We start from the raw sequence: 14,982 nt of genomic DNA, 5'->3' as shown, positions 1-14,982 counted from the left end.
GAAGCTGTAGCTGTCCTGAGGTGGCTGATGTGTGTGTGGGGATAGGGCAGGTTCCTCAGCCAGGGCTGGGCTGGCTGGGAGAGGGGGAAGGAAGAGCTGTTGAGGGCTGTCAGACTGATCTGGAAATAAATTCAAACCACAAACTTCTGTGTACAGGCAGGGGAAAACCCATTGTCATGGAGATTTAAAACTCCAATCAAGAAATTTAGTGGGTTTTCTGCTTCGGCTATGATTTGACCTTCCTGTTTACATGAAACATTTTTTACAGCAGAGTGCGGTGACGTGGTTGCTTTGTTTGAGGTGTTTGACAGTTACAGCAGTCCTGGGAATAATTGGTTTGGTTCTCTATATGTCAGGAGAGAAATATGTTAATATTTGAGATCAGGTACATGTTTTTAAATATATTTGAATTTGTTACGATTCTTAACTTCACCTTCTTCCACGAGGACCATGAACATGTTAAACTTAATTTTAAAACATTTTTAATAACATATTAAATACTTCATGTCCAAAAAGATCTTTTTTGGTTAGAGGTTAATCTATTCCAGAACCAGTTGTCTATAATATTGTTTCTTTTGTCATTATAATTCATGTAAAAATGGTACATTAATTTCTTAGAGATCGCTTGATCTCTTTTTTGTTAGCAGAGCTCTATAATCCTTTCCACAGCAACCACTTGTAAAAGCAGAGGATTATGGCTTGAGGCAGGATATGAACAGCAGGAACAGATCAACTTAAAAACAAAGATCCTGTTTGAGTACAAATGCTATTGTTAGCACAGAGTTGGGGTGAGTCAAGTGGCAGGATGTCTATTAGAATATAATAAATTCATATCAACGCCACATGGTGTGTTAGCCAGAAGACACATCCTTCTAGCAGCTATGTGATAGACTTCTTATTTTTATACCTTTACTAATTATACTTTTGCTTAGTCCAGTAAACCATTCCCTCTGGGGATGGCTGATATCTAAACATTTGAGCAGCTTTTTGGTTTTCTGTAGATTTATTTTTCTGTCTAAAAAGTTTCCGCTCTGTTATACTTCTCCCAAAATCTGCTAAAAGCAGGGATTTGAAATTACACTACTGCAAGGTCATTCTGAGGTTAGTAATAGTCATTGTGGACTGTTGCTGTATTTTCTTATGAAGTGTGTGATCCTCCAAAAAAAAGGAGAAAAAGAGGTTTTTCTTTGTTCCTATATTTAAAAATAAGAGATACAATGACATATTTTTCTTTATTAAAAAGTCTTGTGTTTAATACTGATAGTTTTAACTGACCTAACACAAATATTTGCAAATTAATTCAACATATTTTTGAAATTTTATTTATTTTTCTAATATTTTTCATGTTAAGGTTAGTAGGAAACTAGAAAGGTACCTAGGGACAGAATACATACTAGTCTAGCGTGGAAAACTCCTACCTTTGGTAAAAATTAGAAAAACTCTTTCATCGCATAGACAAAATTAATAAATATACTAAAATGCAATGATGGAATCAGGAAGTAGTTTCACTTGGAACAGTTGGAACACAGTTATTCCAAAAACTGAGACCATGTAGTAATCTCTGCTTCCCAAGCTTCTGGTGACTGCATTTTTGTAATAGACAGTGAAATATATCCCATTTATAAATTATATGAATTTCATCTCAGTGTATCTTAATTTGTATATGCATACATATATTTTTATATATATATACACACACATGCTGTATTAAACACCATCAAATAGTAAAAGTCCACATAAGTGTTTCTAATGGCAAGTAAGACAAAAGTTTTGGGACAAAAGAATATTTGAAGGGGCCTTTAATCGTTGTGATGTGGTAACAAGAGGAGACTCAATACAATGGTTTCAGGGAGTTTGGTTGAATGCTTGCTACTGCATGGATTAGGATCCCCCTTCAGTGTCCTAAAGTTTGCAAGGTTAAAAAAAGCCCCTAACATAGTCTTAAGTTATATTTCAAACTCCTGTCTGAAAAGAAGATTTTATTGCAGTTGATAAATAATGATTTTCAGATCATCCTACTAATGACACTTGGCCTGCAACTAAATTATCAATGAATAAGAAAACAGAAGCTATGGCATTCCAATGGTATGAATTTTTCAGCCTGTACTATTTTGTTAGCCTGAGGCAAGATATTGTTCTCTTTACTCATCTGTGCAGAATGAGTAATCTGAGACAAATGTGTACCCACACCCTGTGAGCAGTATGGCCACATCCTATAGACTCGTCAGTCATGCTGTGTGGCACAGGCAGCCAAGGACCTCTCATGGACAATAGTCATATGTTAAAGAAACCAATCATTTTATTACAGTGTCTGTGATCTCACCACCTCAGCTGATTCTAACAGCATTACAACATGACAGTGTAACTGTGGGTCTGCTCATCCTGTTAGAATCAGAATTTTGTACTATCAGGAGTTGGTTTTACCAGCAGGATTTTCTGTTACCTAACCAGAATTCTGTATATTTGCACGAATTCTATGCATGAGAGCAACTGAAAATACATATTCCCAGTGCTATCTATTTTGGTGTTTCAACATGACTTGCATTAGTGTGTGTGATAGCTTGAGTTTTCTTTCTTCGCCAAAGCTGCTTAAACAATACAATGACAGATTTCTGCTTTTATTCTTCGTTAATGTCATTCTTCATCCTCTCTGCCCCACATCAGGGAGGAAGTGTTGCGAGTTTGCTATTTTAATGAAGAGAAATGAGGCATCTATCAACTAGGATTTACACTGGAGAGCACATCAATTCAGCTGCCTTGAGCTTGCTGAGTTTGCATATCCAGGGCCAAGCAGTGCTCTCAATTACTCCTGTGCAACCCCATTAATTTCAGGAGGTTATATGGTTCAAAAGTGGCTTTGCAGAATGTGGGGCGATACTAAGGGAAGAAAAAAAAATACATCTGTTAGAGGAGTCAAGCTCCAAAATGTGATTTTTGTTTATCTATATGAGGATGTGCGTGCAGTCATAATTGCACTTTTGGAGGATTAGGATAGACATCATGTGGTAATTTCATTGAGCATCCCTTTGTAGCTGTGCTTAACAGAACAGACAGCCGCCCAAAAATTACTGCAGCGAGTGGGAGAACACTTCCAGCCCTGGGAACATACTGTAAATCATATGCCTTTAGTAGACTCTATCCTGTAATTACTGTTAACCACAGGTTGTTTCCTCCTCTCCCTCTCTCTCTCTCTAGGAGCTATGCCGCCAGCGCATGGCAGTGAAAACCTCTGACCGCCCTGAGCCCCTGCACTCCTCCCGAATAAACAGCGTCTCCTCCCAGTTCAGCGATGGGCCCATCCCCAGCCCCTCAGCCAGGAGCAGCACCTCGTCCTGGTGTGAGGAGCCAGCTCAGTCCAACATGGACATCTCCACCGGTCACATGATCCTGGTAAGGCACTGCTGTCCCCACGGCGCAAAAAATCGTGACAGAATTTTAGGCACCCGCTCAGCTTTTGGAGAGAGAGAGAGCTTTAAAAGGCAGGGGGAGATGTCTTTTCACAGGTGGAAAATGTTCCTGAGCTTCATGGGTAATCTTAATTTTGTAAAATTAAAACTAAAGGCATTTTTGTTTCCATTTCTTTTTCATTATAACTTTGTTTTTCTTCTCTTGGGAACATTCTTTTATCTTGGGCACATGAATTGCTTGCATGCTTGCTTTTAACGAGAAAAGACCTATGCTGTCCTCTTGTCCTATTTATTTATGTTTACTTCAGCTTGGACAACTGAAAGAAAGCTGCCAAATTTCTGATCAGCTCACTGCTTTTTTTCATCTTTCTCCAATGTGTAGAGGTATCTGAGCTGAGAAGGCAACAGAGGATTAGTGATATGGAGCAATTTGTTTCTGTCACCCTTAGAAAAGAAAAGGGATCTGAATTTTGAGCCTTGCCTGGATTTTTATTTTTTTTTTTTTTTGGTACTCGGATGAATTTCTTCCAAGCTGGATTTCTCGTGTTTGAAATGATCCAAATATATCCTATTGATCGAGTCTATGTTGGAAATCTTGGGTTACTTCCAAGCACAGCTTGGGACCAGTATCAGTGTAGGAGATGGACACATGAAGAGTTTTTTGTGTAGAAGAGTCACAGTCCAGTGATTGGGACTGGTGGAGCTTGTTTCTGTCCTGCTGGGAGAGCTGTAGAGTAATCTTCCATTTTCTGTGCCTTATTTTCATCTTTCTTTAAATATTTACTGTCTCTCTGGAGTGCACTGACATTAGCTGAGTAGAAGTTTGGTGGTGGTGAAGAGCTTGACCAAAAGTTGTGCTATTTTGCTTTATATATTTGACTTCTGCTTTTACCTAAAGTAAGCACCCTTTCCAGTTGATAATTTGCCATGCTTTTGGGAACTTCTCTCCATCATGTCATAGTTTTGGGTCATAATTTTAAACTTCTTTCTTTTTCTGGACTTATATTTGAAAGTACTGTCTTCTGAGGTATTTTTCAAGTTCTTACAAGCCAACCTCACATAACAAAGCAAGGAATGAAGGCAGGCAAAACCCAAAAGCCTAATTTGACCTTAGTCAAGTTACTGACCTCCTTCAGCCTTGATCAAGTCAGCTATAAAACTGAGCAAAAGCAGGGCAGGATTTTAAACCAGATGCTTCCTCAGAGTATATCATCCCAAGTAAATACATCTCTGCCATCCCCCCCTCCAAAAGTAATTAATTATTATGTTAATATCTGGTAGACAAGTGACGTTTGGAAGGGTTGTTCCCATGACAGAAAACCATTTGATACAGCTTTGACTGTTTCACTTTTGTCTAACCATAATTAAAATTCACTTGATTTCCTTTCATAGTTATGTGAAATACTTGGGGGCTGATGGGGGAAGGATGGGCAACCCCAAACATTTCCAGTTGTCCAACCTCAAAATAAGTACAAATTCTGAGGCAAGGTTCAAAAAGTTCTGAGGCAATATTTGTATGGAAATAAAAGCAAAAATTCTTATGTAGATGGAAGTATGCATTTAACATTTGCAAACAGTTTCAACTACTTCAAATTGAACAAAATTGTTTTCAGTGATATTATTGGGAAACAAAAAAAATCGTCTCAAAATCATGCTTTAAGGAGAGAAAGTTGCATATGGGAACCACTTATTCTGGCTCTGCAAGTTTCTGCAAAATTGCAAGAAAGAATTGTCTTCATATGGCAATAAATAAGCTTTAAAAAATGGATTGGTCAAGATCACTGTTACGGTGTTCAGTGTCCATAACTCAGTCAATCCTGTTTAACCCTGGATGAACTCATACATGTGTTAACTATCTAACAGCAGATGTTGTATTAAGATGGTGAGGGTTCAAAGAAGGGTAAAGAAATGCTGTAGTGTTTTGAGAGTGCAAGCCACACAGAGAGAGGAAAACCAGTTAATTTTTTAAGTCTAACCTGAACAAACAAAAAATCAGTGATTCAGGGCAGTCTGCCTGTGTGCTGTGGCATACAGGATAGGGAAAAAAATGTTCTTTATGGGCTCAGATAATACAGTTAGGAAGAAAATATGTGTTAGCATGGAAAGGATGCATTTAGCTTTGCTATCAGGGCAAGCCTAATAGGAGGGTCAGGCAGGCAGTGGGGTGTTTACTTACGGAAGCAGTTAAACCTTAAATACAAGATTTGCCGAAGGCGAAGCTGGGTTAGGTTTATGTGGAAGGATCAGCATCTCCCAGCTACAGCACAGAAGCAGATGATTGGACTTGATCATGTTTTGTGTCACTGTGGGTCACAATGAAACAAGAGAGCTGACCCAGTTTATGTTCTGCTCAGAAATAAATTAACATCTCTGTAATATCTTATTTACCTGAATTTCTCTCCTTCGGGGGATGCTGTGACTTGTTGGACCTCAGCAACAGAAGCAGCTTGCCAGAAGTGAAGTCTTCCTTCCCTTTGCCTTGCAGATACAAGTGGAGGACAGTGAGGAGACACTTTGCAACTTTTACACCATTCAATACGAAACATTTTTCAGTTCTTCTCATTTTCCTGTGCCACAATCCTCTTACCTTTTAAATTTTGTAGATATTTTCTTTGAAAAATATCTCAGTGCCCAAAAAAGCAATGCAAAATATTAGTAAGGGGCCTAGTAAGAATGGCAAATACCCTCTGCTTTGCAGGGTAAATGCTCTTACAGGTCTGTAATGGATTTTGGAGCTCCACAATGTGCAGTGAAGGGGTAGTTAGCTGAGGTAACGCTTCTCAGTCCTTATTGCTCATCCTGCTCCTAGGGACCAGGATCTCCCTAGAGAAAATAAAACAATGGATTACTGTGTTAAGTTGCAGCAGGAAATAATTTATTTTGTTTCATAAGCAGAGTAAAACTTTAATGAAAATAGGTTAGAAGTGTGTGACTGCTGAATGACTCCATGTAATCTTATTCAGGGGCAGCATTGGTCAGAAATATTTCTGTAAAGCTGTTTAATTTGCTGGAAAATGCTATCAGTCATACCTGCAGTCATATCTAAGTCACCTTAGCTTAGGGTTTAGTGTTTGCCCATTGTTTATAGTGCTCGAGGTGTGCAGAAACCAGGAATCTTCCACAGCCTGTGGCTGTGGGGCAGTCTCCTCACTTACTGAAGACTGAAACCAGCCTTCAAAGGAAAAAATCTTGCATTTCTGCCACTTCCCTGTGCAGCAAAGGCGATGCCTCTGCACTGCTGACAGCACCGTGAGGTGGTTTGAGCTGTTGGCAGGAGGAAGCAGGGAGGGCTCAGGAGGCCCAGAAGGACAGCGATAACAACATTCAGAGCTTTTTTTTTTTTTTCCTTTTCACTGTCTTTTTCATCACATTTCTAACAGGAGGGTGGCGCATATGGCACATTTTGATTCTGTCTTTCTGAAAAATCCGAGCACTTTGGAAAGTGTAATTAGAGGAGCATGTTTAATGCAGTCATGTTTGTGGCACTGACTGGCTGGTTTCAGCATGAGCAGCAGCTCAGGATGTGTGCCCTCATTTTGGTCACCAGTGGTTTTGCAAGAAAACATTTGTTTGGAAGGTCACAATACGGGAAAGAGCAGGAACTTGAATTTCCACCCACATTACTCTTGTGTGAATGTCTATATTGCAGCTGACAAGAGAAGTTCTAATAAAGGGTGACAATTCTGTTTGCAGTCCAGCGAGAAAACCAGAGGGGGTTTAAAAGTGATCAGGAGAGATTTAGACTCCCTAACTTGGGCTTCTATATTTTAGACACTTAATGAAGTGTTGATATTGACTTGAGTCCATAAATTCCCCCTCTAGTTGATGAAGTAAGTGGGTGGCTATGAAGGCCTCCAGAGAATTAGGCAGAGAGTGGATTTCTCTGGAGATGCCTCCTTTGTGCCTGCACCGTCCAGTTGATGTTTGCAGCTTACATGAAGGAGTCTCTTTTGTTTGTGCTGTAGCACAAGTTCAGCACCAAGGTGGATTGGATCCTACACCTGCTTCATGTGTTACCATGCTTTTTTTGTTAAAATAATTACAATCTTTTTATGAGGTTTTAAATGAAGAGCAGTACTGCAAGAAGGGAACGCATGCTTTTGATGAGAACATTATGAGGTTGTTATCTTGAATACCATATAAGAGAGGGAATTTGAAGAAGCAGAAGTGATTTTCTGTGTTTTGCAGGATTTTCTGTGTTTTGCAGGTTTTTTTCCTTGGAAAGACAGACGTGCAAAATTTGGAGCATTATACATAATTAGAATTTCAGAAAGTGTGAATTTACAAAAGGTGTTTTTCAGTATTTTTTGTAATCTGAAGTCTGAGGAGTCTTCTCCCAGAGGGTATGAAACTGCTTTATGTATTGGAAATTATTATTTATCACAATCACAATCAATAATCAATAATATAATCAATCACAATCAATAATATGTGATTGATTGTGATGATGTACTTTTCAGAAGGAGAATAAAGTTTCATACTTGGGCTGAATAAGGTGATGGGAACAGATGGACTAGAGCCTGAAATCTTTGGCCTTTTATCTAGGAGATACAAGTCTGCTTAATCCTCTTGTCTTTGGCAATATGCCTGTAAAACCAGAGGGACATTCACTACAGAGAATTGAAGGTTGGCGTCATATGGGAACTTCCTGTCAAAGTCCTGGGACAGGTTGTGTCCCAGAAGGTGACACAGCCTTAGCTGGGGACATGGGGTGGGGGCCTGGTGCTGCTAAAATGGGCAAACCCCAGGTGCTGAATTTTGCATCCACTTTAGTTTTGATGCTGAATCACTGGCAGGATTGCTGTAGGACTGGGGTGGGTGAAGAGGAGGGAATATTTCCAATTATTGAACCTGGGGGTTTTTGATAATTTTGGTATTCCTGTACACTCTGAATAGTAATTTTTTGATGGTTTCTTAGCAATTTCCCCCTCACTCTCATTTTTTGAAGTGAATTCTTTTTAAAATGAGCTCTATGGGGTAGCAGCTATAGATTTTTTTTTAATTGAATATGGAAGGGTGTAGAACTGAGTGACTGAAGACACATTGCAACAGGAAAAGGTATTTGCTAGATCCTGTACTACATCTTGCTGAAATTCCTTCTTTTTATCCCTAAAGCTGCAATAAAATTGGGAGGAAAAGACATCTAAACACACTTTTCTAAATGAAGAGAGAAGCTCCAGCATGAAAGGACAAATAGCACTGAGCTAGAAGCAGGTGTACTTTCCACCTTGACCTTAATCCATATACACACTGAACATCTCCTGAGTGAAGCAGCATGCAGGGCATGAGTGCAGAGCACTGCCTGGGGACACAGATTCTGCAGAGGTGATTAATGCTGGCAGGGACAAAGGTGAGGAGTGCAGGTATGGAAAACAAGGTCTTTGTCACAATCATTTGTTTGGTTATTAAATGGGTTCTAATTTATTTTTTTCCTTTTCCCTCTCCTTCTATCAGCATTAATACCTCTTCATGCATCTCAAGAATATAAATACCCTGTTTAAAAAAAGCTTGCAACTGAGGAAATGAAGGAAAAAAAATCCTCCCTCACATGGGAAGAGAAAAAAGTCAGTGGCAAAGTTTAGCTAGAAGCGTAAATTCCTTACATGTGCTAAGTGGATCTAAACTCCAACTTATCTTTCAGCTGTGCCAGTATAAATAATTGTAGAAGTCTCACAGAATTAAGTCCCAAGAAAGCTTTGGCCCTAAAGGCCATTTCATCGTGAGCAGTTGGACAGGAGGAGTCACAAGGGAAAGGGCTGTTGTGTATTGCATTACTCAGTGACAGGATAGCCAGTATCCCGAAAAAGACATAAACACTGTGGATGGGAAAATCTTTACCCATCTCTCCCTAAGTTGTCATGCTTTTAGGGACAAGCAGAGCTGGCTGCCTCCTGAAAGATCTTCTGCTGATGAAATATTGTTTGTCCCTTCATTTTACACCTTTTTTTTCCCTCCTTAAATGTTTAAGTTGTTTTGGAACATTTGCCTGTGTTTGTTTAAAGATGGGACTTGTGATACAAGAGCAAAGAAAAGCTGCGACGAATAGTGAAAAAAATCTCGTGGCATATGGAAACAGCTCTACTAATAGAGCCATAAATCTAATAAATGGATGTATGTACTACATAGATTACATCAATAAAACTCAGAAAAAATATTCATGAACACGTTACCCTTTGATTCTTCCAGTTTTATTTGTTTCATAATAAGTTGCCCCCCATTTTCTATATTAATTTTGTTGAATGGGCCTTAGGAAATAATGACAATTGCAGAGTCAGTATAAAACTGAGAAAAACATTCCTCTGGAACATAGTAGGAAATTGATTTCAAAATCTTTTTTTCCCTGAATTCTTCTATGCCAGCTGTTTTCCCCTAATGTATTCTTGATTAGAAATAACACACCAAATTTCTGTGACTACATCTTCCTCTGTCATTTGACTGTAAAGTGTTTATTCCAGCTTTGTTTAAGCTGCTTTGGTTGAACACTTTTATCCAACTTACATCATTCCCTAAGGCTTTTAGTAGAAAGATGAAGAAAACATTTCTCTCAATATTCTAGAGTACTAATTTTAAAAGTGTTACATTGGGAGAAATATGTGGTACAAAACTAGGTTATGCAACTATGTGCACCAAGTAAAAAGAAAGAATCATTTTCTTGGCTGAAACAAATCTTGGTGGCTGTGTGGACTTCTGTTTCACCCAGCTTTCTTGCATTTCTAGAGGACGTCCAGGTAATGTCAAGGCAAGACAAGTAACAGCTGTAGCAAGTAGCAATAGATGGGGATGTCATGAAAAATACCTGAGTTTTGATACTTCTGGTTGAAGACAAGGAATGTTATTGGATACTCAGCTGCTTCTCAGAGTCTCATGAACTGTGGAGTCTCTTGGAGGTGAGCATTTATCTAGGAGATCTTGGCTCCAAATGCATCCTCAGTGATGAAGTGCTCTTGCTGGATTTTTCCTATTGTGCATGCACACATCATGCATTAAATCCTTGATAATTGATTGTAGCAGATACAGCAGTTAATCGTATTTTGGACCTAAGAGGTGGGACTGCCTGTTTAGAAGGATACTAGAAAGAGAGTCATTCAGGAACACTTCTCAGGCAGGAGACCCAAGATGATGGTAGATGTTATAGAGTATTTTTGAGCTGGTGGCAGAGTTCAGATATGAGAAGGTGGTGAGTTTTGACTCACTGTGGGTAAAAGAAATTACTCACATGGGTTGCTAGACATGGTGCACTGCTAAGATCAAGTGATGTGTGGTAAATGGGACTACAGCTTCAGAGCTTCTGAAAATATGGTTCAGGGTGAAACCAGGACTTGGCTTTGTGTTACTTCCAAAGAGACACAAAATTGTGTTTTTGCACTGCTGTGCCAGTTGCAGTTTAGGATGCCCTGGAGAACTCCCATCAGTATTTTGGAGTGCCCTTTCTCTTTGTGTGGGCCATGCCAGCAAAAGTTCTTGGCCTGGTTATTTGTAATGAAGACAGTTGAGTCCCTCCACTGATTCAACAAAGTTTGGTTTTGCTCATCTTCAGGGCAAGACTGAAAAAAACTTATACTTTGCTTTCTGCAACTTCTTCTGGGATTAGACCATAATTTGGCAGTGTTTTCTGAGTAAGGTAACAGAGTTTGGGTGGTATTTGGAAAATTTGATGTGTAGGACACAGACAAAATGCTCCTGTGATGATCAAATTTTGCATATGCACCCACGACGCAGCTGTGGAAACATTTTTAAATAAGGAGATAAACATTAAAATAATCTGTGGATTTTGCTTGGAAGTGGATGACATAGTATTTGCTGTTCCATAAAAGAGGGCTGTTTTACTTTTTGGTCAAAACCAGGTAAAGTATTCCACCCTCAAATGTTACGTCCCTATCCCAGTATATCTTTACAAAAGACATAATTCTGCAGAGTTTGTCTCCTTTATGTAACTGTCCTTTTGTTTCAGACCAGAGTAATATCTTACTTTTTTTATAGTTGGCAGCTCTCCCTCAATGCTGTCATGTCTCCCTTATCCTCCTCTCCTAGACTCATGAGCTAATGCTGCTTTAGGTTGCCAAGCTGGCCAAGAAAACCCTATTCATAGCAAGGGAGAATTATGAGTTGCCTCTTGTTGCTGGCTGTATGTTGGACCTTTGCATTGAGCTAAGAATAGGAGGGAGGGGTGATAAACTGCTCAGAAGCATCACCTCCTCCAAACACAACCTGCCATTGCTCTAGGAATTATTCTCTGGCCTTTTTCTTTCTGGAATGATTATGAGGGCTGGTGTCCAGGTCCTGAAATGTTTTTGTCCTCTGTCTGGTCAGTAGTAAATCCATCAAGATTTGTTGAAGATGGTTGGTTTCTGGATTTAACCCATCTTTAAAAAATATTTCTTTGACTATGTATCACAACTGTGTTATTTTTAAGATGATTTATGAGAAGGTTTGCCACCTTCTGACTGGGCTGTTTGTACCAACTAAAATATTCTCGTGAACATCCAAAACCCCTACTGCACATAGCAACTGAGCTCTAGTAGCTGTCAGACTGCAGTGAACTGAAGCACGTTTCTGTAGATCTTTTATTAAATATGTGCACATGCAGCACATTTGTTTAAAGAAAATGGAAGATGACAATGTCTCCTTTTTGGATGCATTGTATTTGTATTTCAGCATTGAAGAGAGTCTGGTAATTATAAAGCTGTTTAAGCAATTTTATTTTAAAATTATAAAGGTACTGAACTTGAGAAAACAAATGCAGTCAGTTATTTACCAGTGACGACTACTTTAATTCTTTCTGTATTTAATTTAAGTGGACTTTAGCTGGTTGCAAATGAAAATAATAAAGGACTAGCAATGCATGCCATGATTTGTGTTCTTGCTGTCATGCAAATTCACAGAAAGAAGGAAACATACTAAAGAAATTTGATAAGACCAGGTGGTCTGAGTGAATAATTTCCCTTTCATTAACATATTCCCCTTATTAACTCTGTAATTAATTGTACATAGCTAAGGAAAGCTATGGAAATTGCATTTTGAGATGTATCAAAGCTGACTTTATGCTTCAGACTTCCATGCAATTTACTATTAATGAAGCAAGAGATGGAGGCCCCAAATCTATAATTATTACTTACTATTTGAATGACAAGCAAAGAATTTTATCAGCACAGTTTCAAATGAAAGGGGATTAGCAGCTAATGTTGAAATTGTTAATCTTTCTTATTAAAATAATTTTGACGAGAGTGTTTAGCCTGAAAGAGGTTTCTGGAACATCATTTACCATTAAAACAGCTATTTTCTGAGGCTCAGTATGAATTTGTCTAAGTTTGACAGCAGGGTGCAAATATTTTTTAAATGAATGAATATTTTATGGGAGCTAAGGCTGTTCATGTGTGAGCTGATGCCGAGCTGCTTGCTGTGTGCATATTCCTAGAATGTGTAGCAGGATGGTAGTTCAATATCCATCTCAGCAAAGTGAAGATGTCTACTGAGATAACAAGGGGAAAAAAGCTACAGCAGGAAAATCTGAGAGCTGAAATTGCACCCACGGCTGTGTCTGCAGACTAGTGATGAGCAGGTGGGAGCCCAGTCAGAATCAGGCCCTAGATCTTGTTGATATATTTATGACATAGTGCTACTTCATGTTTATTTAGGCCTTCTTATACCTTTAAATACTGGTGTATTTTCAGGGTTTGTATATTTTTTTAGTATCATGTGCCTTGAGATGACTGTTCAGTGGTGGGTGCTTCATACCCACATGCTTGCTTGTGTACAAATACCATGAACAGCAATGGTATCCTCTACAGGTACAGATAAATATTTGGGAGTAGAGATACAATATATACAACTTCTCTGTGTTAATGAAAAAACATCTAGTATTTTAAATTTTAAAACTTTACCTTGCAATATTTGCAATTTTCATCTCTTTCAGCAGCAGAGAAATGAAGCTGACAAGGCTGTTTGTGCTACTTGGGATGAGGAAATTGCAAATATATAGTGACATAAATGGTGAAAAGCACAGCAATGATAATTTATAAAATTTAATTTGCAGTGGTCTCAACTACATCAGTACTGGAGGAGATGTATGTTAAAGAACCCTTTTAATCTGCCTGTGTCACATTACAGAAAAAAGCTAATGGAAAAGATGCCACATGTCTTTGAGAGTGACAAATTTTACCAGTAGAATAGATAGAGATCATTTAAATGCTTTAAGACATTATTTGCATGAATAGATGGACTGTGTATAGAAGTACCATCAGCACAACAAACCCTCATAAACCTGCTCTACCATGGGATTACTCCAAGCTTTACCTCTGTGTAGAGCATGTGGGACTTCACAACCCCAAAAACTGCAGGTTACAGAACTAACCTTTTACCTATAATTAATCCTACAATGTTCCTTGGAACAGTCTTGCAGGAGTACCATTGCAGCAGGAAGTGTCCTGAAATGTACATTCTCTTCATTCATCAGACAATACCAAAGGAGTTTTAGCTTAAACGTAGCAGTTGCTGGATAACATGCAGTAACGATACCCAGAGAAGCACTTTCATCACCAAATCATGTTTTGTATATATTATAATTATGTATATGTTAGAATATTAGGTCAAAGGCATCCAAGGGTGTTTCTTAACCTGTAAGGATCATAACAAACTGTGTGGACCATGGCAGTAAGAGACAGTCACCATGCCAGTGTGGTTGGCTGGAGTGGACTTAAAAGATGGAATTTTTCAAGGATGAAGCTAATGCAGAATCCAAACCCAAAGCTTTTCTAAATGCAGGAGTATTTATAATGCAGCTATTAATCTACTGCAGCTATTTATCTTCTGCTGGGGAAGGCATCTGGAAGGGTTGGGTTTATTAACCACAGCAATCTAAGATGCCCAGGGCAGTGCTGGCTCACAGCAGAGGGGTGTCCTGCTGTTTCTCATGTGTGTTTGTGTGTAATACCTGCCTGAGAAAAGTGCTTTCTTCATTGCCTCCTTTCACCTTTTGGCGTCTTTGATTGCATTGGACCAGTTTGATTGAAAACATCATGATAGTGTCTAATTGCTGTAGTAAATGCACTGATGGGGCCTAAAACACTCTTTATCCTGGAAGTCCATTAATGGTTTTTGTGTCATTTGAAGTTCTGTTGTAGTCAAGAAAACTCTGTGGTGTCTGAGGGTATCCACCAGCCTGTGACTTACCATATGTGTGTCCTCATAAATGAATTTTGAGAAACTTTGCCCTTCAGGTAGGATTCTGGGGGCTGATAGAAAAAATTTGGATAAAACTCACCAGGATCCTTTCAACTCACTTCAGTAACCAAAATAATAATAAGCCAATGCTTCTATACCTCTTTTGATCAATAGATTCAAAGCTCTCTTTAAAGGTCAATATCATTATCCTGTCTTTTTAGTCCAGGAAACTCAGGCACAGACAGGGACGCATCTTGACCAAGACAAACCTTAAGGCTGGAAACAAAGCCAGGAGTAGACCCCCATTCCCTGGTGTCCCAGTGCTGTGTTCTCACAACTCATCTTACTGACTTTAACAGAAAAAGAGTTGTATCAAAGGATAATATTTTTGCCCTTTTTTGTTGCTCATTACTCT

General features: G+C 38.8%; 1 protein-coding gene across 1 annotated transcript in view; it reads left to right on the top strand.

The window, feature by feature from the left end:
• PTPRN2 (protein tyrosine phosphatase receptor type N2) overlaps positions 1-14,982 on the top strand; it is a gene marked incomplete at its 5' end in the record, with an annotated part of 472,560 nt that overhangs the window by 386,962 nt on the left and 70,616 nt on the right. Inside the window, one exon of the mRNA XM_083873585.1 lies at positions 3,196-3,390. Within this exon, the coding sequence (XP_083729711.1) occupies positions 3,196-3,390 (195 nt within the window). The remainder of the gene's footprint in view (positions 1-3,195; positions 3,391-14,982) is intronic.

This window comes from Zosterops lateralis (assembly GCF_965231275.1).
Source record: "Zosterops lateralis genome assembly, chromosome: 1".
NCBI classification, from domain to species: Eukaryota; Metazoa; Chordata; class Aves; order Passeriformes; family Zosteropidae; genus Zosterops; species Zosterops lateralis.
Note: the sequence above shows the minus strand (reverse complement) of the source record. Positions and strands in the feature narration are given on the sequence as shown.